This window comes from Anopheles arabiensis, chromosome 3 (assembly GCF_016920715.1).
Source record: "Anopheles arabiensis isolate DONGOLA chromosome 3, AaraD3, whole genome shotgun sequence".
NCBI classification, from domain to species: domain Eukaryota; kingdom Metazoa; phylum Arthropoda; class Insecta; order Diptera; family Culicidae; genus Anopheles; species Anopheles arabiensis.
Window position 1 is genome coordinate 16416863 of NC_053518.1, and position 22723 is coordinate 16439585.

The following is a 22723-nucleotide window of genomic DNA, read 5'->3' on the forward strand; positions in this document are numbered from 1 at the left end:
AATTTCACACAATTTGTTATCGTATCGACGAAGGCAGGGAAGCGTCCTTCTTCATCAGTAAAAGGAGCAGCAGCTCAGGAACATGATTAATCATATGCAGAGAGCGAGAGAAAGAAAAGTAAATAACAAGTACGCCCATTTCACGTCCCATTATCTTGAATGTTTCTTTTTTCTTTCTTTGTGCTGTGGTTATACTAGCTCTTACGAAAACGATGCAAGATGTTCTAATCTTGTGGTTTCCTCGAGAAGTCCTTGAAGAAAGTTTCATCGCATGAACAACTTCCACCGCGTAAACCAATCAATTAATTAACTGTCTCGTTTGACTGCTGGACGATTAATTTAAAGTAATAGTTTTTTGTGTGTGTGTCTGTGTGTCTTCCCTTGAGCAAACAAAAACACAAGCGGAGGTTACATTACAAGATAGCCAAACAAACACAGCCAAGGAGGGGGCTGTACGGGAAAAAAACGGGAGTGAATTAATTATGTTCCAATTTCCTCCCATTACCGGGACACTGAAGTCTGTGTATGTAGATCGTTGTAGGTGCACTTTAGAGTGCAAAGCTAATCCACTCAACGCGTGTATGTGTCTGCATGGAAAATTGAAGTTTATTTCTGTTGGCTGTCTGCATGGGCAAGCGATGGGTTGCGCTTGGAAAAATAAATCTTGCGCCTCACCGACTGTTCATTTCCGTCCGGGGAGTTGGAAAATTTGCCTTTACCAATCTAATCGATGGCAGCACAGTGCTAGAGTCCACTAGATTAATGTGTAATTTCCAACCCAAGTGCACGGCTCTGTGTCGCTCTCTCTCTCTCGTAGGTTAGAGTTAGTGTTTTTATTTTCTTTTCCAAACTAACCTCTCACCCCACAAAGCGAACGGGGTAAGCTCGTTGAGCACACAGCGGCACTCCACACCAGGGTTGCATGATTTATCGAGACAGGAAAACCGATTTCATGCTCTTTGCTCCAACCGTGGTCGGGCGTGCCAACTCGGCTCGGAAGTGCTGGTGCCGAATCAAATCGTGTGTGTGTGTTGTGCGCCACCGACTCTCCCGGTGGATTAATCGACCGGAATGGTGTTTGGGTTGTTCCCTCCTGGGGCGCGATGCAATTGATTTCTTCCCGTGAATGAAATAATTGGTTAGCCACCCTCCCTGTTCTCTCCATTTGGAGCTCCCAAACCCCCCCCCCCCTCATCAACATGTAGTCGAACAACGTTGCGAGTGGCAATGCTCCACAGGGTGGCAAAGTCTCGCGGGTCTGCTAATTCTCCCGCCCGCTCCGTGTGAAGGTAGCGCCACCATCAGCGCCCGTTGGCGATGCGCATTAACCCTTTCGACAGCAAATGCTGCTGTCACCTTTCATTTGACAGTTGATTGGTAATGTGAGATCCCTCTCTCTCTCTCTCTTTGTCTAGCTCTAGGGTGTGCTTAAGGGGGAAAAAAAGGATTATGCGTTCTGTAGCAACGCCTACAATTGTATTGACACAAAACATATCACGCTTGGGGAGTACCTGCCTGTCGATTGATCATTCGAGAGGTGACATTTTAATCGATCAAACACGGTTAAGCTCTATACAGGGAGCAAAGTTTTTAGTTCCATTTTAGCCATCCGATAACGCTCATTGGACAATGTTACTCTCTCTCACTGCTTTTACTACAACTTGCAGCAACTTTTTCTTATCACCATTACCAACATTGTCACCCCTCGGCAGCAGAGTGAGATGTCATCAAGCAGCAGATGGGAAGTGAGCAGCCCGAAAGCACCCAGAGAACCGTTTCGAGTGCCCAGGCCGGTCCGGCGGGAATACTTTAAGCACCATAATCTGCTAAAAAGTTATTCCATCTATATTTTTGCCCGGCTTTTTGTGGGCTCCCCATGTGGCCGGAGGGGTGGCATGTGGGAAGTTCATCCTCGAACGGTGGTTGGTTTGACACCGTTGCGAAAAGCATAAGTTTTAAGGGGAAAGCTTTTTTTGTTGGAGAGCTCCCAGGGCTTTCACGGATGGTGAGGGTATCGCGGGGTGACTCGTTTCCACTCCAATGGTGCAAGAACGAACGCACGAACGAGAGGAAGTATTTCTTGTGAGGCTGGACTTTACTACTTCTGGGAGATGTGTGTCTGTGTGTGTTTTTACCTGTTCTTAAAGACTTCCATGTGACGCTCCTGGCCAAGCCCACCGAGAAGGGTTTGCGGGACAAAGTATAACAGAATTTATATTTATATATTTTCCTCCACTCCACACCGCCCCGTTTTTCTTCCCACTTGACGGTGTTCCGGTCGCCCAAAGTCACCCGTGTGGCGTTACATAAGACCGTTTCTTACTCACCGAAAGTTTTAGGTGCGACTTTGCTTGCTACCCCTACACCCCATACTGGTGGCAAGTAGCGTTGTGAAAGACACCGGAAATCGTTCACTTTGGTGCCTTAAAGCGTGTGTGTGTGTGTATGTGTGTTGCCCCGATAAGACGAAGTCCGGACGGAACCACCGAAAGGAGCTTGAGGCTGCTGCGCGTTTCCTGACAGTCAAGCGAACGTGAGCGTCTTGCCGTCGTGGGAGAAAATGCCATCTGGTGCCGCACTGTCCCGGGGTTTTTCCACGTGACAGTACCTACCTGTCGTTCGAAGCGACGCCACGGAAAGCGACATGAATGACGTGAGCCACGGTCGCTTGTATCGAAGCGCAACCGACCGGTGTGTCGATGAGGCTGGTTGCGGATGGCTCTGGTGGCGCGCGTACGGGTACACGAAACGTCCTGCAGCAGACATCGTCGGGGCAGATTAGTGTCAAAAAATGATGTTATATTATTTCACCCTGCGGCTTCTTCCAGTGCCGCAGAGCAGCTTCCTTGCGTTGATTAGAGTGGCACTTTTGCCTTCACACGGTTTTGGGAAAAGTGTATTTTTACGACCAGCTGGTGCTGCCGCTGGTAAGGATGTGGCGAAAAATCGATTCCATTGGAGGTGTGATCTTTGAGGTTTCGCTTGTTTGTTGTTGTTGTTGAAGGGAATGTTGCACAAAATTGCACAAAATAAACACCCACGCCGGAAGAATCGAACAGTCCATAACGAGTTGGTGAGTAACTTACCGAATGGTTCAGGCCACTAAATCGTGCTTTGGAATGCTGTGATCCAGTTTGTGCGCTGTTCCCTACTATAAATACTACTACTACTACTACTACTACTACTACTACTGGGCACAATCTCTGCGCTCATCTCACATCCCCTTCGGCGCGGGAATTGTTTCGTAAAATTCTGCCAGCGCAAGAATTTGCTCCATTTTCCAAACATTTCAACAAAGTGTGTGTGAGTTTGTGTGGGGCGGCTTGCCGCACCGCTTTTCATTGGGCGAGATTCAAAGCAGCTGCGGGAAAGTTTTTTCTCCATCGAGATAATGTTTTCACCCGAGGAAGGCGAGGGAAAACAGAAGCTTGCCTGTCCAACGCTCCGGAGCATGATGTCCAGGAATGGCTCTTCTCATGGTTTGTATGGTTGGACACTGGCACTGATCTTCCCGTGGAAAAAAGGAGGGCCAAATCTGTGGGTGGGAAATCTCTTCATCCTCCCACTCTGCCCGACGGTACATGCTGAGCAGCAGCAGCAGCAGCAGCAGCAAGTACATTTCTTCTGGCAACGGCCGCGGGACCCGCAGTGGAGATTGCCGCATAGTTAGAAGTTTTTCCGGGGTTTGTTTTGCTTTTTTTTTTTGTTTGGTGTGAATCCTTGACGGCAACGAACCAGTTCCACCGAACCGTCTCCACCATCAGGCACAACCAGTAGGGGGGGGGGGGGAAAGGGTGGAGAAGAAAATAAAATGAAAGCAGCATAAATGAGCACTACACTGAGCCTTGTTTTACCCTTCCCATTCGCTCCCTCCCGACGCTCCACTTTCATCCGTGGAAATGAGACGTAACATGCCGGAGCAAGGAGTAGAAATATTCCAACCGTGTACCCGTGCCGAGCTTCCGGCTCAGGACCACAAAGAATTACACACACACGCACACAAACAGAACATGCGGGCTTGCGAGAAGGAAGGAGAAACGAGAAAGTAGCCAGCGCAGTAGCGCTTTTACCGGTGGTTGCTGTAGCGCGAAAGCATTCCGACGACTAGCGCTGACCGGAACGATGGTGGCAATGCTGCTACTGCTGCTGCTAGTACTCCTACTGCCGGAAGGAATCGGAAAAGAAATAATAATCCTAAAATTACAACTAATTAGAAGCAAATTGAAACAGTACGAGCGAGCGTACGCTCTCGCGCGCGCATTTGTGTTTGTCTTTGTGTTCAACTGGTATGCCCGCAGCTTCCGGTCGGCGGTGGAGTGGTTTCAGCTGGGAAGGAGATACAATTGGACGGGTGGGTTTTGGTAGGGAAGGGCTGGGAGGCAAACTCTGGGTAGAAAATTGGAATGCTGATCCTGCTGGTAAGATAAGTCCTGCAGTGAAGTGGGATTGGAGCAAGAAGGGGTAAAACGTAAGGGTGTGCTACTAAGGAACTAGGTAAAGCATTAGTATCCTGATTAGTAGCAGCAGCACCACACCGACGGCTGGTTGGTGAAGGGATCAAGGGAATGATTTTGAAAAATCCACCCCAAAGCACGGTCACGGATTTGGGTCGGAACAGATTCATCTTGTGCGCTGACGTCAGAGGAATTGCTTTTCTGTTTGTGCTCTATAACCTTACACGTGTTTCTTGGGGAAATTAAAGAGCTTAGAGATACTTAAAGTAACATTAATTATTAGAATAACAATGGAGTGTATGATTAATCAATCAAACTTAAATCATAAGTGTATATATTCATCTTCCAAATCGTCTTTACGTTATCTATCTTTGGTATGAAGTTAAAACGCCAATAACAAGTCTTGTAACGTTAAACGCGCGAGTGATACGAACCAGGGTACGGCTCTGCGGCGCTGGCCCGTAATTTGGCCAAACTTTTACGCAACAATCCATCTTTGACGGTTGTTGTTTTGTACCGCATCCTCTTGAACTTGGAGCGGAAGATGCTTTTAACTCTTCCTACCCCGTATACCCACGTGCCTGACTTTTGAGGTTAAGTGTATTTATCGACCCGGTACAACGATACCGAGAGTTTGTGATGCCGACAGGTTTGTCCAACCACGGAGCGGAGACGGAGGTCGGTGCAGATGTTTGTTTGATCAGTGCAAAGACATGAAATCTTCGGTGTAGTCGGTTGGGGTTTTTGGGCGTTGTGTCGGATGTTTGGGCATATTTGTTGCAATGCTTATCCAAGAAGCGCACTGAGCAACTCCAACTTCCTGACCATTTACAGGCCGGGGAAGTACCATGGGTGAGAGGTACAACTTACAACTCATTCGGTTGATTGCTTTGAACTTCGTACGTTTTGAGAAGTTTCGATTGTGGGTTTGCTTTGTTCGTGTAAATGAAACGAAGATAAGGTTTGAGGTTTGAGCAATTAAATATGTGTCATGTCTATGGGATGGTGAAATTTGACTAAATAGGTAACATAAATCAAATGTCTCCGATTTCTTGAATAACAAATTCATGTAAATACCATCATTTAAACATTTTTATACACTTATTATTTAAAAGGAAACTAAAGGTTCATAAAATGATACAAAAATATAACTTTTTTGTCTAAAAATACCTAAAATGTTGCCTACAAATGCCAGCAGTTAATATATGGAGAAATTTCTATAAATAGGTTCGTTCACACAACAAATTTGTTAGTATATTTGACGCATTAGTAGTATCGTTTGGTAGTCATTAGTATCGTTTGGTAAAATAGCTTTAAATTAGTGATGGGAATAGCTGAATTTTCATCGGAATCGATTCCGGCTAGCTCCGAAGTTTTTTTGGAATCGATTCCGGATAGTAATTTCGGAATCAGTTAGTGGAATCGATTCCATAATCGGCTCCAGAATTGGTTCCGAAATCGGATGCAGAATCGAATTTGGCCCCGGAATCGAAATTGGATTCGGAATCAGAATTGGATCCGGAATTGAAATCGGCTAAGGAATCGGATTCGAAATCGGAGTAAGTTCCGGCATATCCGATAAGAATAGGCATTTGAGTCCAATGATGATACGTATTGATAGACGCTAAGAATCATAATCTACTTGTAAACGATCCATTCTTATGGAGAGTCCCGGACTTCTGAAATCTTCTTATTTCAATTCAAGAACTGATTCTCAATCCGGAACTAATTCCAATTCTGGAGTCAATACTGATTCCGTTACCAGAACAAATTGCAATTCCCAGCTCGATTCCGATTCCGGAACTGATTCTGATCACGGAGCCAATTCTGATTTAGGAACTACTTTGAATACAACAAACCTTAGCTTTTTTTATGTATCTTAAAATGAAATAAATTAAATTCATAAAAAATGCGTTAAAACAAACATATTTTGCTTTTTCTTGTAACATAGTTTGAATTATTCAAACTCTTGGACTTTTACCCATTAAGTAAAAAAATGACCATTTTTATCCCCTACTTTACGTGTGTGGGAATGCATTCGAGTGTGTATTTTGCACGGAAGTTATAGATTCCTTAATTGAAGCAATTCCATTCACACACACACACCCTGACACACCGTTTTGTTTCAGCTGCTCTGTGCACACTTTTTTCCCGTGTTTTACCATTTCCAAACACAAGTTTCCCGCTGCTATAACACCGAATTGTACAGCAAGTGCAGATATCGCTTCCCTAATTCGCTCACTGAGCTGAAGCTATTAATCATCGCGAGCGTGTGCGCGTTTTCGTTTTTCACTTCCGCTTTTCCCGCTTTTGAATTCCGCCATCCTGGCCCACCCACTCCTTGCCACCGGTGTTTAGCTTCGGGTTCATTTTTATTTCATCTGCCAACATAGAGCAGTGCAAGACAAAACAAAAAAAGCGAATGCACGCGGTGGCCGCCACCCAGCCAAAAAACATATGGAAAATGCGACCAAAGCGAACCCGACCGAGCGACCGACCGACCGACCGGACCCGATGCCGACTGGTGTGTGGAAAACTTTACCTTCACACACACACACTCGCTGTGAACGGTGAAAAGTACAATTTTCGCATGTTTCAAATGTACAGCTTGCCTACAGCATCATCCACTGTGCTGTGCAGTGTTGTGTTTGTTTGTGTGTGTGCTGCTTCCGCGGGGGTTTCCGTGAATGATTTGCTGCCGTGATGTGCTGATGCTGTCTGTTTTTGAAAGGGGTTTTCATATTTATTTTGTTTCGTTTGTACACGACGCGATGGTTTCTGGCCGGCCGAATGGGGAAGGGCGGAAAATTGATTTCATCTTGCTGGGGAAAATCGAATCTCGCGTGTTCGCTCGATCGGTCTCTGTGTGTGGGTTTGAGGGGGATGGGTTTGACGGCTGTTGCTAAATATATAGATATTGCTGTGAGTCACGAAATGCACTGATGCATCTGGTCGGATATGCTACCCCCGATGTCGGTAGTGCAGCGATGGAAAAGTTGTGAAAAATTAATTATATCAATTTGAAGACATTACTTGCATCGTCATGACGCGTGGTCCGGAGAAACGCGATCAGTCCAAGCGGACATGCCGGTATTAGCCGGTGCTGATGAAGGAAGCGAATCATGCATCATCGTTTCAGAATTTTTAGAAACAATAATCGATTTCGATACGCTTTATTGTTTGTTGCACAATCTTCCAGCAAAAAAAAAGGAAAAGCTTTTAGTAAAATGTACGCAATCAGTGCCGCGTTTTAAGATAACAAACCAACACAGCCAACGGGAAAGAAGATCAAAGCGCAACCCGCGCTCGCTTTCGGTACTGCAGATTCAGTCGGGGCGTAAAATTTATGTCTCAAAGTTGGCTTCCTCTATTATTGGAAACAATTTATGAACCTCCCCCCTGGTTCAAGATTTCTCGATGAGCTGGCGTGTGTGCGTATCTGGTGGAGTTGTGCTGCCTGCTTTAAGATGTGTTTTTGGACGCACCCCGAACTAACTGCTGCTCTTGCACCATTGCGCAATGATTCCCCCGGTGATGGCAGTACAACCCGTTCGATTGCTGCTCCACGCTGCAAAGCACACTACATCATCGTGCACGAGTCCGGTTGTGGAGTGGTGGTGGTGGTGGTGGTGGTCCGGGATGCAAATGTTTCTTCGAAGCTGCTGCTCCGTTTGGCAGAATTCTGTGCGGCAAGCGGAAGAACAACAAATAGTCGTAAACATTTACACTAATGCTCGCTATAATTCAATCGAACCAGAGAGCCGTAACACTGCCTCCGTGGGGAAGGGGAAAGGGGGAGTTAGGGTGTAACTCTCGCGTCGGTTCTGGCTCGTCCACACACACTCACAAACACACTTGCAAACACTTGCGAGATGCGATCTTGCAAAAGCGGGTGCTGGATTGAAAATTTTCCCAGAAGCGGTTGAATCGATCGACGATCGTCTTGGGGAACGTGAAATTCAAGCCTTTTCTTGCCTGCTAGAAGTAGGATGATGATGTAAGATTGGATTTTTCCGGGGAACAGATTAAGTGGGATTGATACTTCACGCTAAAAAGTCATCAAAGCATGAAGGTATTAGGAGAGTAGGTTAATTACTAACGTTAAAAAAGGCCCGATTGTTTAGATTTAAATATGTTATTACTTAGAACATGTTTGATTTGTTGCTGGATCTGTTTGTTCTGTCGAGAAAGTTGTGTATTTGATACTATTTTTCTATATATTTTATCTTGCTCGGCCCACAGTTCTATCTGCGTCCTTCTAAACCTGGATTAACATCCTAAAATTGTCTTTTTTTAAACGATTGTTTAGTTTAATTTTGTTGTATGGTTTTATGGCTTAAAAGAGGTTCATGATATGGCAAATGACATCAAAAATATGATAAATTGTCAAAATGTCTTGTATACATACTTAAACTGATTTATTTTCTGAATAGTTTTGGAAGGAAAAACTACAATCAAACAGCCTCTGTAATATTAAAACATTATGAAAACTCTACTCATTAATTTTCCCTTATTAATTTGGTTGAAGTATTTTTTGTGTAAGAAAACTTTGATTACAAAATTTGATCATTAATTAAAAAAAATTCATTCGATGTTCCAAAGAGACGAGAAACTCTCAACTACCTAGAACGACTCGAACATAAAAACAAGTGCATTTATTCCTTATACAACCGTCATCTTTCAGCACCATAGAAAAGAAAAGAAAATCACACAGAGGCATTCAAAGAAAGGATGCTGGTCCAAAGGGTGAGTTTGAGAGAAGGGTTGAAATATGTTCACCTTAAGCCCTTTTCCTTCAACGCTTTCTGCCGTTCGATAGAAATGCATCACGAATTGAAGATGTGTGTTGGCAGTGGAGAACTTGGAAAAAATCTCCCACTCACACACCATATAAAGAAGCATCAGTGTGTCAAAATCTTGTTCCATGCTGAATGCCCCTCGTTCTCTATGTGTTTGGTGATTTCCTTTTTAGCTGCACTTTACCTCTGCTCCACAGCCAGGCAGTGGGGCAGCAGTTGCCGTCATCCTCCGTAAAGCTAAATGGAGCTCAAAGTTTTGTTTCTTCTCCGGAGCCTTGCACTCCTGGTGCACTTTTTGCCCGGTGGAAAGAAAACTTTTCCCTCCCCAGTTTTCCAGGTGCCAGAATGAAATTGAAAAGAACTCAGAGCTAGAGAAGCCGCACGATGCCGCAAACAGGGAAGACTTACGGGTGCCAAAGACTTTCGCACACGGTCCGTTTCCTGCCCGTGACATAGGTCGCCGGGTTTATAATTTAGAAACCAAAAGCGATCGAATAGTTTTGTGGTCTCCGCTGGTACGGCGGGCTTCTTCAACCCCCGGGTGCGACCTGAGCGGTGTGTCCGTCCGTATTTTCTCTGCCATTTTCTGTGCATACGTGCAGTGTGAAAACAAGGAAGCTTTCCAAACGCCCTACAGCCGAGAGCAGTGCTCTCGAGCGTGTGTCTCCCCGGGAAAAAGGAGAAAACGAAACGGAGAAACAGCACGAACCACCACTTCCGGTCGAAGATTTGTCGGTGAGAAAACTGCATTCCCATTATCGAGTTCCGGCATTTGGGTGATGCAAATCGGGACACACCCAAGATTCGGAAGGTGCGAGCACAGGGCGATGTCAGAACACGGTGTGTATATGTGAAAATGAGACCGTTGTTCGCACATGGTAGTAGCGAATTCCCGCTGTACCACGATGTGCTGTTGAAACTGCTGTGAAGCTGTGAAAAGTTTTTCTTTCTCTTATAGTTTGTGGAACTGTGTTTTCTACTTTTGTATTTTTCCGCCCTTATTTTCTGATGCCACTCCACACAGTGGCATTGCTAATGCTTTTCATGTCAGACTTTGTGCAATTTCAATTTCGCTTTCGTAAAGGGTTTTGCTTCACATTTCGCTTCCACCGTTACCACCCTTCCCCCTTTTCGGTTTGGTTGCAATCATACCCGATCGAAAGTCAAGGCTCTGTGTATGTGTGCTGTCACACCATTATGCAAAGTGAGGATGGATTGGGTACTGGGAAGCACAATGCAATTTATCAAAATGTGATAAACCGAAGTTCGCTTTTGCAATAAGTGTGTGACCTTTCTTGTGAATGGTTTGATTTTATCGATTGCCAGAACACAATTGATGAAAAAAAGTTCATTTTTATTGTTGAGCTCAGGACATTTGTTTTATTATGGTAACACTTGAGTAAACTGATTAAAAACATAAATAATTTTCAAATTAAAAGAGTATAACATAAGAGTGAAATATTAAGAAACTAATATAATAACACAAATGGGCAACATTTCAGCAACATGTGTAGAAAAGTGATTAAAAGATTGATAAAGTATTCCAAACCTCGAGTTACTAAAATTACTTGCAAAATGCAATATAATAGTGTAAAACATGAAAAAAAATTGAAATGATAAACCACTAAAGAAATAAGAAATTGAACGAAAAATTATATTAAAAAACAACAAAAAATTTTGATTTCAACTTAGTTTGGTAGTGAAAAAGTAGTACAAATCAACACTAAATGTAAAACAAATTTAAATACATTTTCTGCTTGTCATATGCTCTTTCTCGCCCCGCCTTCACTCCAATCGATCGATCCGTCCAATCGATAAAACCGTGCACATAAGCGTAATGACCTCAACTAACGATCCCTTTTAACAATCTCGTAGACTAGATCTTGCATCAATGCTGGTTATGATGATGACTTTGACTGCTGTCGGAACCTTCACGAACGCAGAAAAAAAAGACGACAAATGCTGATTTAAACTGTTCCTCGGTGTGCAAAACAAAAACGGCTCACATGACACCGTGTACGAAACGGCCCTCTACCCATCCTGCACAGTACCGCACGTCACGGCAAGGACGTTATTCGCTTTCTTCCGCTACTACTAGGTCGGTTAAGAACGTTTAGCTAGGAAGGGCAAGCAAAAAAAAAGTAAAACACGCCCGAACTTCGTAAAACATCGTTGCATGATTCAAAACGCTCATGAGCTCATATCCTTCCCGCGATGGCGCCTGCCTAGCACACGTCGCATCATGGCAGTAACAGTAGTAGTAGTAGCGTTTGCCTCACATCTTTCACATGTGGTTGCTTAAAAGGCGCTGCCTGCCGAAAATTACATCAAAAGCAAGTGAGTCGAGTGGTTGGGTTGGGCGCAGGCACGTTACAAGAAGGGCGGCGCAGAGGGCATTAGAATTTTCGGAGCACAAGATGGTTGAACGTCCTGTGTGTGTGTGTGTGTGTGTGTGTGTGTGTGTGTGTGTGTGTGTGTGTGTGTCATGTGCATAAAAAAGAAGAAAGGTTGCAATAAAGCTTTATTGCTTCTGGGTAGGTTCGCCATCCGTATCCCCCAAGCAACTCATCCCGCTCGCAACCCCCCCATGGGCAAAGTGTTTGAGGTAATAGCATATTAAAAAAGGCCATTCACACACACACACACACACACACACACACACACACACACACTCACTGAGCAACAAAAAACCTAGTTGAGCGTGAACTAAATTCAAACCGCTCTCTAACCCACCCAGCAACTGTTCGTTCCTCATTGGAGCAATCGTGTAGCAGACGTTTCGTTAAAAACATGCTCCAAAGTACAACACCCCACAGATATTACCCAAAGGAAGGAGGAGAGCGTACGGTTGAACGTCACGGTGCAAAGGCAAAGCTGAACCGAACTCATGGGCACACTAATTAAATAACCTCCTTTGATTCATTTAAAATGATATGATGGATGTTGCTGGTAATTAATTAGAGTTTTTATTGACCACATCCATCAGCCGAGACCGAGTGTGCTGCCCGGGGACGTGTCCTGTCCATCACACGCTTGTCGACACACTTGTCAAGCGATGCAGATCAGTTTCCAACTGCAGGCGTTGGGGTTGGGTGGGTCTCTGGTATATGTGTTTTTTTTTGCCCAGCCTTTGGTGGCTATTTGCAGCCCTTTTTCTCGGAATGAAGTGTGTGTGCGAGCGCGTGTGGCCAGTGTCCCTTTACAGGGAGTGTTGTTTGAAATTGGTCCCCTAGCATTGGTCACGGTGAAAGTGTTACGAGGTTTTACTGCCAAGGCTGCTCTCTGGGTTGATCATCTCCATGAATGGTCGGGCCTTCTGTTGCGTCTGCTGACACTGGAATGCAAAGTAGTTGCAGTCAATTTGTGCCGCCATTGGGTGGGAAGTAATACACAAAACATCGACAAAAAGTGTTGTCCCAGTTGATGGGCCAACGGTTTATCGGTGGCAGAGAGTAAAATGAGCGCTTTGTGTTGAGAAGTAAATTAATCGTTTTTGATGTCGTCTGACATGAGAGGAATAGAGTAGAATAGGGTTTTTGAAACTGGTTCAAAGTAATAAGCATTAAGTGGAATTTATTCATTCTTAGCTTTACTTTGAATGTTTTTATAGTAATAGAATGCAATAATGTTTAAAAGTAATGTCGAAAACATATCTTCTTGAGCAATAAATTAAATTGAATATAAATCTGGCAAAAGTCAATCCTACAAAGCCTGATGCACCTAATCTATAAAAATCGGTATCAACTGGTCTATCCAAAGGCACATACAAAAACATAGAAGTCACGCATTGATTTCCAGGATCACTACCAACCCGACGCGGAACCGCTCTTAATCCTCTGCGAAAAGAGCAGCTCATTATGGAATCGATTCAGGTACGATTTACTCTCTCCCCGATCGTCCACGCCACAGTCCGTGTTACAGTACATGGCTATAAACATTCTATTGCCCGCTTCGAGTTCTTCGCCAAACGACCGGCAGCAACGCTCAATGACGAAACACCGGAATCCTCTTCGCCGAGCCCATTAATCATTCCGAGCCACGCCGGAGAACATGGTTCCGCTTCCTGCGGTTGCAGGTGAGATGCGCCCTGGCGTGCTGTGTGTATATCCCCCTCAACACATCGCATCGTATATCTACCCTCTTCCGATCTTTTCAATCGATGTCATCGATCCCACCGTCCGGTCACGGCACATTTCGCGCACGTTTTCGTGGAAGATTGTTCCGTCGCCAGCGATCCACGTCGATCGCGCGGGGTGACCCAAACGGAATGCGATTGATTTCATTAAATATTCCACCCGGGCAACGGGGTTTGGTAACAGGTTGGTGTACCGGTGTGTACGTATGGTCAGTGTTTCGGGTGTTTTCGGTGCCTTTTAAAGGTTTGGAGGTAGTGAGACACGAGTGTGGGCGAGTGAAAGATGGACGGCGGATACTAGGTCCGAAATAGGGGGATGCCTACGAGGTCGAGTAACTGGATACGATAAAGATCTATTATTGGACGCAAAAGGATGATTCTGATTTGCATCATGTCTTGGAGAAGGTGATAGAAACTGTTAGTCACTCAGAAGAGCATTCCTGGCTCATTGTTCTTTTGGAAGTCGTAATGTGTATGTTATTGAGTCATATTGAATGTTCTTACTCATAACAAACCCTGTCCTCAAGATCCAATTGGAAAACGCGATTCTCAAATTCACTTTACCAATAGCAACCAATCACTCACTGCTCATAAACCCTTCATCACACAACAACACACCTCTTCCCTCGGGTTGATGAACGATTCCTGTCGAAAGATAAACTCCCGCATCGACGGGATAATGTACAAAAAAAAAAAACCCGCTCAATGCGAACAACGAACCGTCTCAAATGTCGCAAATCTTTCACGAGCTCATCCTTCGTCAAAACTCACTCTCACCGTGTGCTGGAAGACACACACACAAACACATCACGGGACACCTCTACCTCATCTTGTCGATCCATCCGCAACTGTACGACATCCCGACTCACCCGACCGGTTGGCGGCGGCGCGGCTTGGAAAGTCAAACATTTTCCCCGCGTTATGTTTATTTACATTCCAACGCGCGACGTACGGACGGGCGGACCAAAAATAATGCGCGAACGCACGCGTGTTATCCCCAATCCCGCATGCAGCGGGGCGAACGGGGCAAACGTTTCGAATTTCGCGACGCACGGCATGAAGATCTCGCTTCCCGCTTCCACTCTGACACCAAAGCGCCTCCACCATGGAGGAGTTGGTGTGTATTTTCGGAATCTCGTCAGAAAGATTCCAAACCCGTCTCGATACGAAATATGAGCCAAAATCGATCGAGACCAGCGAGCGAGAGTGAAAGTGAACGATAGCCGGAGGCGGCGGCCTCCCCAAGGAAGCGAAGGCGTGTCATGGGATTCGGGAGCGGACTTTGCAGGGGCATATCTTTGCCAATCTTTTGCTGGCTCCCTTGGCTCACAGATGTTCTAGGAGGCGATGTGCTGGAATTACAATAAGCCAGAACGACGCCCCCTCCCCAGCTCAGCCTATCCCCGACGGTGGCAACATTGAGTGACGTGGGAAAAGCCGCGCATCAAGCGCGGGCCTACAACGAAACCCATACACACGCTGCCGAGAGCTGCCGAAAAATCTGACGCGGGAAGATTCATCATCATCTTTATTTTGCTCGCATTTAAGCTGGCATACGGATGCACTGAAGCGTATCGGAAGTGGCGCGGTTGCTGCTGCTAATCGGATGAGTTAATATGCCGGGATCTTTCTATTCTATTCGAGACGGTTCTGGAGTCGAGTTTTGGGATGGGTTTGGGGCGTTTGGAGAAGAATGGGAAAGCAAACGTCTTGTGCAGGAGGAGAGGGAAGCGTAGTTATTAACCATGAATATTTGCTGGGGCGAGAGTGAATGATAGCATCCATTTCGGTGGAATTTTGGGGATTTCCTGGGGCGAACAAGGATGATCTCACCATCGTCATGTGTCTCGCGGAGATAGGTTCGCTTCGGTGGTTCTTTGGAATGTCGTGTTTGATGGGTTTCTGTGTTAGATCGTGTCCTGTCTCCATGTAAATGCCACATTGAAGGCGTCATATTACGGCCGTGTAATCGTGGATTAGGGAAGGTTATTGTACCATTATCTATTTACTTGGTATTAGAGGTTACCTTCGATAGAAATAGCGAAAAAACATATATATGTTGTTTGTATTGTATATTGTAAAACCAGTAAATTGTAATAAAAATTGGATTTTAAGAGCCTTTATTGGACTTCTTCTAGCATTGAAGGCTTTAAACGATATTATGAACACAGGTTGATCCATATACCCCTTTCCAACGATACAATGCACCGATATGCAGATGGGAATAAGTTAGAATTTATTAGCGTTTATGGTAATGTTTTCTGTGGAATAGTTTCCAACTTCTAGCGCAATGGAAATCGTTTGACCTACACTTTATATACGCTCCACTCGGCAAAGGAGAAGGCGAAACACTTCAGAATATAATTTGCCAGCTCTCGAGGACACTCGCTTACCGGCTTCCCTGTTGAATGGGGAAACTAGGTACACGGATACTCCATTTTTTTCGCTGTTATACACTCAACCACACCCACCATGATACAGGATAAAAGGTGCATAACAAGAACAACCCCCAAAGAAACCGTCATTAGCACGCACGCCGTAACTGCACCTCCTATCCACTGCACCACTGCCAGGACTTTGACTTGGGGTGGGCGAAAACGGGCCGCTGCTTTATGTCGGTGTAGCATGCACAAATGTTTCCTTTCGTGCATACGGCGTCGTGGTGGATGGAAAATCATCGTCCTGACGGAAGCCGCCATACTTTCATCCATCTTCCGGAATATACGCCACCCAATGAAATGAAGCGGCAAACACAGGGGAAGGTGGATCTGAGAATGTCCCACCGGGGGGAGATTTTACCAACTCGGCTGGAAAGCGCACAAGGTGTCGCTCAAAGTAGGTCTCCGTCTCGCTTCCTTTAACACGCAATCTGCACACCTGGGCGCAAAGGTTGAAGAAGAAGGTTGCATGCTTTTTTAATTAATCAATACTAAACCTTCCCCACCATTGTGCGCCTCTCCCGCGTTGGCGTTTCGTGCAGTAGCAATTGCTGCTGCTCCCTTAGATGGATGGAGTGGCCGATGAGAGGGGCAGTACATGATAATGTGCACGCCGGGTTCGTTAATTACGTGCATGTGCGGTTAACGAGCACTGCCCCGGTGGTAGTGCGGGAAAGCGTCACAAGACGCCGCAAACATGACATACGAGGCACCGCGCTAGTGGCATGGAACGACCCACCGGTCGAGTGACGTTTGATTTTGCACCTCAAAATGGCTGCTTCCCCCTGGTGGTTTGTATCTGTTCACGCTCGAAAGGTGTGGTGGTTCCGTCACATCACTGAACACGAAACGCCGACCTGAAGGAGAGTGCACTACACGAGGGAGATTTATCCTCTTGCCGAAGGCCGAAGTAAGTTGGGTTGGGGAAAGTGGGAATTATTTTGCTTTTCACACTAATCCTAGCGACGGTGTAACTAGTGAACGGGAGTGGCACATAAGGAGGGAGAGAAGAAAGAGAGAAAAAAACATTATCCTTATTAAACACTTCCAGGATAGCGCTCTCCCCGGGGTGAAGTGTGCTTGACGGTGTTTTGTAGCACCGATTTACCCGAGCAGCATTATTCGTTCCACCTGATCGGGCGTAATCGCTTCGGTTGATGTTTGAGTTTCGAATTGAAGGAACTAATCAATTGAAAGATTACCGTCCAGCGTAGCGTACATTATTGGTTGTTTGGTGTAATCTTCTTAAATGCTGTCAATTTAGATTACTGAATCACAATTTCTATTCGAGTGTCTGCTTAGGATATTCATGAGTAAAAGATATATGTATCAAAAAGTAAAATGTATGTAAAAAAGCATATTATCTTAAAACTCCACTCATTCTCTAAATTTGTAATTCGCGTACTTGCGTCTACGTCAATTCACTGGCAAAACCACCGGTCGAATCCACAGCAATCGATTTAAATGGGAGTGCGTGTGTATTATTGTTTTATTACCTTATTGCTGCGTTTATTTATCTTTCCGGCTGTGCAGTATCCGGGCGCGTACGAATCCCACCCATTTTCCCGAAAATATTGCACACGTTTCCAAAAAGTGCTTACCATCTCGATTTCCCTTTTCGCTGCGTTATGAGATCAGGGTTTTTTTTATATTTCCGAGCGATCATCATCATCATCATGAACATTGCTTTTCTGGCATGTTTGTGTTTGCTTATGTTTTTTTTTGTTTCGCTTTATTTTATGATTTGCCATCGAATATTGCAAAAGTTCAGAGTTTTTCATGTTCCTGTTTGGCCATGACCGTTTGGCCTTGCTGCGTTTGTGTAGCAGAAGTGCTTTATTTTCCATGGCGTAAAGTAAGCATACTTTATGATGCTTAAGGGCAGCATTCGCGTGCATTTTTACGATGGCTATTTGGTGGTTGATGGTAATGGTTGTACTGGAGGATGGGTGCGGTTGTTAGGGAAGTTAGTTATCGCAGTGGTTAGCAAGAAGAAGGACAATAATTGAGCGTTACCGTTTTGTGGATTATGTACCTCAGGATTATATTCATATGATGTGAGAGTTTTGAAAATACAGTTGATAATTTGTATAAATTGTCTATTTAAATGTCCGTATCATTAACAAACAGCAAACCTTGATATAAGCTAATAATTTTTTTGATACACCTTTCTTGTCTAATTGTATTTTATTCACACATGATGGTGTAGTATCCTTGTGTCTCTATTGTTTTATAGTGTACATAAATAAAGAATAAATTGAACTTTTATTTTCAAAAGGAAAATTAATTATTTTGGTTTTGTGTCAAAGCAACTGTTCTGGTAGTTTGTTTGGATTTAAGGACGTTTTATCTAATTTAGTAAGCAAAAAGTTTGTTTCATATGTAATGATTTGTCATGTGCTTTTAAATTGAATAAAAGTTGTAATAACAAAATATAAGAAATATATTTAATGAAATAAATAATAACAAAACATCATACAAAAAAGATAACGTCACTTAATTTGTGAACTTCTATCTCAAATAAGTCAAAATTATTGTACGATTTTAATACACGAACAAAACTATGTCTACTTAAGTAACCTAATCTAAATTAAACTTATTTGAGTATCAAAGGCCCAGCTATAAATGTCGTTGGAGCTTATATCATACAATATTTAAAAAAAAAACCAACATGACTGCATAAAGACGAACCTAAAATTTTGAATAATATTCACAAAAAGTCGCTTATAAACTCACCGCCAATCTCATCGAAATGCAAAATCGAGCAACAAATCTCCGCTTCTTGGAATTCAGTTTATTTATCTTTTACCGCCTCTTCGCGTGCGTCTAACCTTGAAGCATTGCGTTCAACAGTAAGGTGCCAACGACTGTACGTGCCCAAACTGCAAGAGTTGTGTGCCAATGCATTGTCATTCTTCGATTCGCACAAATCGGTGAATGAATAATGTACCTTTCGCAGACACCCATCAAAATCTCACCCTCCTCATTGTTGTCGCTGGTTTCTAAGATTCTAAGATTAATTTCGCATTCATAAAGCAAAAAAATCACACAAACCACAAACTGCCCGGAGATCCTTTATTCTTTGCCGATTTAAAGATTTCCAATGATTTATCGCCGCTTCTTGGAAACTTCAACGCCAGTTCACCCGGCCGGCTATCTCTAGCATTCCATAATACAGCGTCTCCGGCTGCGATAAAGCCCCTTTCCCCGCGATGCGATCGCGATGTAACAACAGGTCAGCCATTTAATTGAATAGCCTCGGCCCCTTGCCCCCGCCCTTGCTTGAATTGTTGTACCAACACGACACGTTACACCATCTGCGTGTGGTTTCCTTTCCGTTCAGGCGTAATGTGTTGTGAGCGACAAGACTCGCACATGCACAATCGAATTACCCCGGGACCCACCGTGCAGAGGCTGTGCATGCAACATGTGCCACGGTATCGACACGGAAGCATGGTTCCCTATACTCCGTACGGCTGCATTTGGGCGATTGTTATTTATTAATTGCATCCCACAGACCGGCCAGCCTGGATAGTGTCTTGCCGAGCTCTCGCCGACCCATCTTGCCGCGCGGAGTTGAATGGTCGTGACAGCGAGACAACATTATACACAGCCGCACATCACCGGGAGCCGTCGGTTTCATCCCCCCACACACCCGAAATGACGTGGTCTATGATCCTACGAAGGTTCCCTTTCCAACAGCCATTCATCGGATGCACTTCGCCCTACCGGTCCGCCCCAAAAACCGATCAGCACAATATCCGTCACGTACACGGTGTTACGGTAATTTATTAGGCTTCCACGCGATTACGGTCCACGATGGGGGATGAAGGTAAACTCGCGATTTTGTGCCGTGCACCGTGTCCGGGCGTTTTTTTTTTTTTTTTTTTGTTGGTCGCGATCTGGGACCGGGTCAGGAAATTATGACCCCGATCGGACCCCGACGAACAGGATTGCTGTTGTACACCTCTATGGGAGAATTTGGACCCTGTTCCTGGTTTTTTTTGTTTGTGTGGTTGTACTTTTCGGTCGTTCGCTTCTTCCCTTGGCTAATGCGTGCGTGTGCGCACGATCGATCCGCGCGGCCCCATCATCGTGCAAAGCGGCGACGAAGATGGTGCTGTGCGGGTAATGGATTTTAATGGGATCAATTTATGCACGAGCGAAAGTCATGAGTTTAATTTCTTGCAGCTTTGTTGTTTCGTTGCGCAGTGCTCTGGTTTGTGCAGTGCTCGCTGTCACGGTTGGGAAATGAGTCATGAGTCGTGGGGATGGGGGGGGAGCTCTTTAAGCGCAACGATAGCCAGTTTTGGACCGAAGCGATGAGCGGTGGTTTTCGTTAAAAATGGCGAAATGTGTCGGTGGATGAACACAGTTTCCCTTGAGAACGTTATTTATGGTGGAACACGTTTAAATAGAGTACACTTTTAAAGTTAAATGTTAAACCGATGCGTTTGATTTTGAATAAGGAATGCTGTTTGATTTATGGCGTAAAATGTGGGAAACATTATTGGTGCCGTGACCAGGATTTTTTTCCTAATGATTGTTCTTTATTGTTTAGTTTATTGATATTCACATTTTAAATGTCCTTTTCTTCTCTCTCATCACGTTTGGAAGCGGTAAAAGCAGTGTAATAAATATGACTGCTTCCGATGTTTATGATCCAAAACCTCCAAATCACGTACATTCCACCCGATACCGTTGCAAATGTATCATCTTCAACAATGTGTGTCCAATTGGCTCGCCAAAAACCCATCATTGTGGTTCATCAGCTTTTGTGTGCCATACACAATTCCATTCCATTGCTGCCGCACGGTCAGAACTTTGATGAAACCGTGGCACGCACCCCGTTGGCGTAAGGATATCGGCCAACATCTGTTGTCGGCTGAATGCAGTGTTGCGTTGCGCCATTGAACGTGATTACGTTCCTGTTCGAAAGTGGCTAAACGAGCGGTAATAATCTGGTCCACTTGTGGTCCAGCGAGCGTTACTCTTTTATTTGCCCCGTGTGCTGGCCAGCATCTGCATACACGTACTGCAGTCGGCTGGGATGTGGTAGAAAAGGGATCACACTTTTAGCTCGAACGGGAGGGCCGTAAATTGAAGTCACGATCCGGTGCTCATCCGTCAACGCAGAAGTGACAGTTCCAGGCATCGTCACGCTACCGGCTGGATTCAATTAAAGTGAAGCTGCTCGGCGGTTTTGCGTTTGCCGCCAGCTGCCTCACATTTGGAGCAGTTCATGCCCGGGTTGCGATGATGATACCCTTGACCTTAGAATAAGGGACTGTGGATGATGTCAGTGTTATACGAAAGAGTGTAATTATGGAAGAAAGAGCTCAGTTGAGCACTGGTAACTGATTGATTTTCATAATCTTCTACACGAGTTGAGTCGTTGAAGAGTGCTCAGTTGTTATTTTGAAGTATCCAATTTCAACCATGTTCTCTTTCATCGTTCGTTTCTGTCGTCGTATTAAATATCATTCCATAACCTTCAATTAAATGTTTTATTTTCAAAGTTTCCCTTTTTGAAACAATTATTCCAAACAACTCTTTCAAAAACTTCTTAGTCTCTTACTATCGCAACTACTTCTTGATGTACTACTCCACACGGCATAGAACGTTCCGTTGCTTCATTTGCTCAGTCCAGTACTTAAATCGCCTGCCACGTGCAAAAGCTGATCGTAAAGATGATTTTAATTAAAATTTATGCTATCATTTACCCGTCGTAATTAAAACACGCTCGCTCACATACACGCCCCGGGTGCGCACTGTTTGCGCGGATCTCTGCAACGCTGAAAAACAACCCAGTTATGTTTGGCTCACAATTTCCGCTTGATTTCTTTTTCTTACTCCGCCTCTCGCCAAGTTAGGTTAAGGCTCGCCCGCCGCAAGGTTTATGGTTCTAACCGCAGCGCTGTTGATGATGTTTGAAGTAAAAAAAGGGGCAAAATGAGATTATTCCCTACCATTTTTATGATTCTTCAGTTTTATTTTGTTTAAATATCTAGCCTTAAAAATATTGTACGAAGCTTAAATCTGTACGGCAGAATTAAATTGAAAAATAAATTTCAATTGTATAGTTGTCTATTTGTTCGAATTAATTCCAATCAAGCATTCAACTCTTTGCTCACAATTAGCTACCCCCTTTCAGGGAAATTCCCTCTCCCCTCTATGACAAAACCCCTGGCATTGATTTATGTACACAAACTGATCATGTTCTACATACGTTTTTTTATCTTCTCCATCACAGAAATGACTAGTTCCGGTATCATCGTCCCGAAACTGAGCTCTTCATACGCATCCACCAGCTAGAAAGAGCGCGGAAGGACCACTGCCTGCCTGCCTGAACGTAATTGATCGCTTCGGACATCGTCATATTCAGTCGTCTCCTCTGCCCCGTGCATTCAGTGTGCTACCGGAAGTAGATAGAGTGGGTGTGTGTGTGAGAGTGTGCGTGTGTGATTAGATGGCAGTGTAAGTGCATGGTATTGTGTCTATCATCGGCATCGATTCAGCTCCATCACGAGCGGAGTGAATCCGAATCGAAAGAAACGGTGAAACGAGAGTGCAAAGCAACGTAGCCACAAAAAAACGAGCGCGTGTGATTTCAGGAGGAGCATCCATTCCCCCTGGCCACCCGGGCAACGGTTCGGCCTGTGTTTTTTTTCACGACTTTTGAATGCGAACATGGCAGCGGTACGGTCGCCGGAAGTGCTGGTAAATGCCTGCACGACGTGGTGGACACGGTTCGCGCTGGTGCTGCTGCTAATGCAGCAAACATTGCACGGCGTCCAAACGCTCGATCTAGGTGAGTACGATTGATTTCCCTCTTCATCCTCTTATTTGCCTCCTCATCCTTCCTCCTTTTGGGGCTTTTTACGGTGGGTTGATGAA

At 44.7% G+C, this 22723-nt stretch overlaps 1 protein-coding gene across 3 annotated transcripts in view; it reads left to right on the forward strand.

The window, feature by feature from the left end:
- LOC120901466 (discoidin domain-containing receptor tyrosine kinase B) overlaps positions 1-22723 on the forward strand; it is a 245553-nt gene that overhangs the window by 83183 nt on the left and 139647 nt on the right. For all 3 annotated transcript variants that reach the window (XM_040309438.1, XM_040309436.1, XM_040309437.1), the window contains exon 3: positions 22080-22637. In XM_040309438.1, the coding sequence (XP_040165372.1) occupies positions 22517-22637 (121 nt within the window). In that variant the 5' untranslated portion in view covers positions 22080-22516. The remainder of the gene's footprint in view (positions 1-22079; positions 22638-22723) is intronic.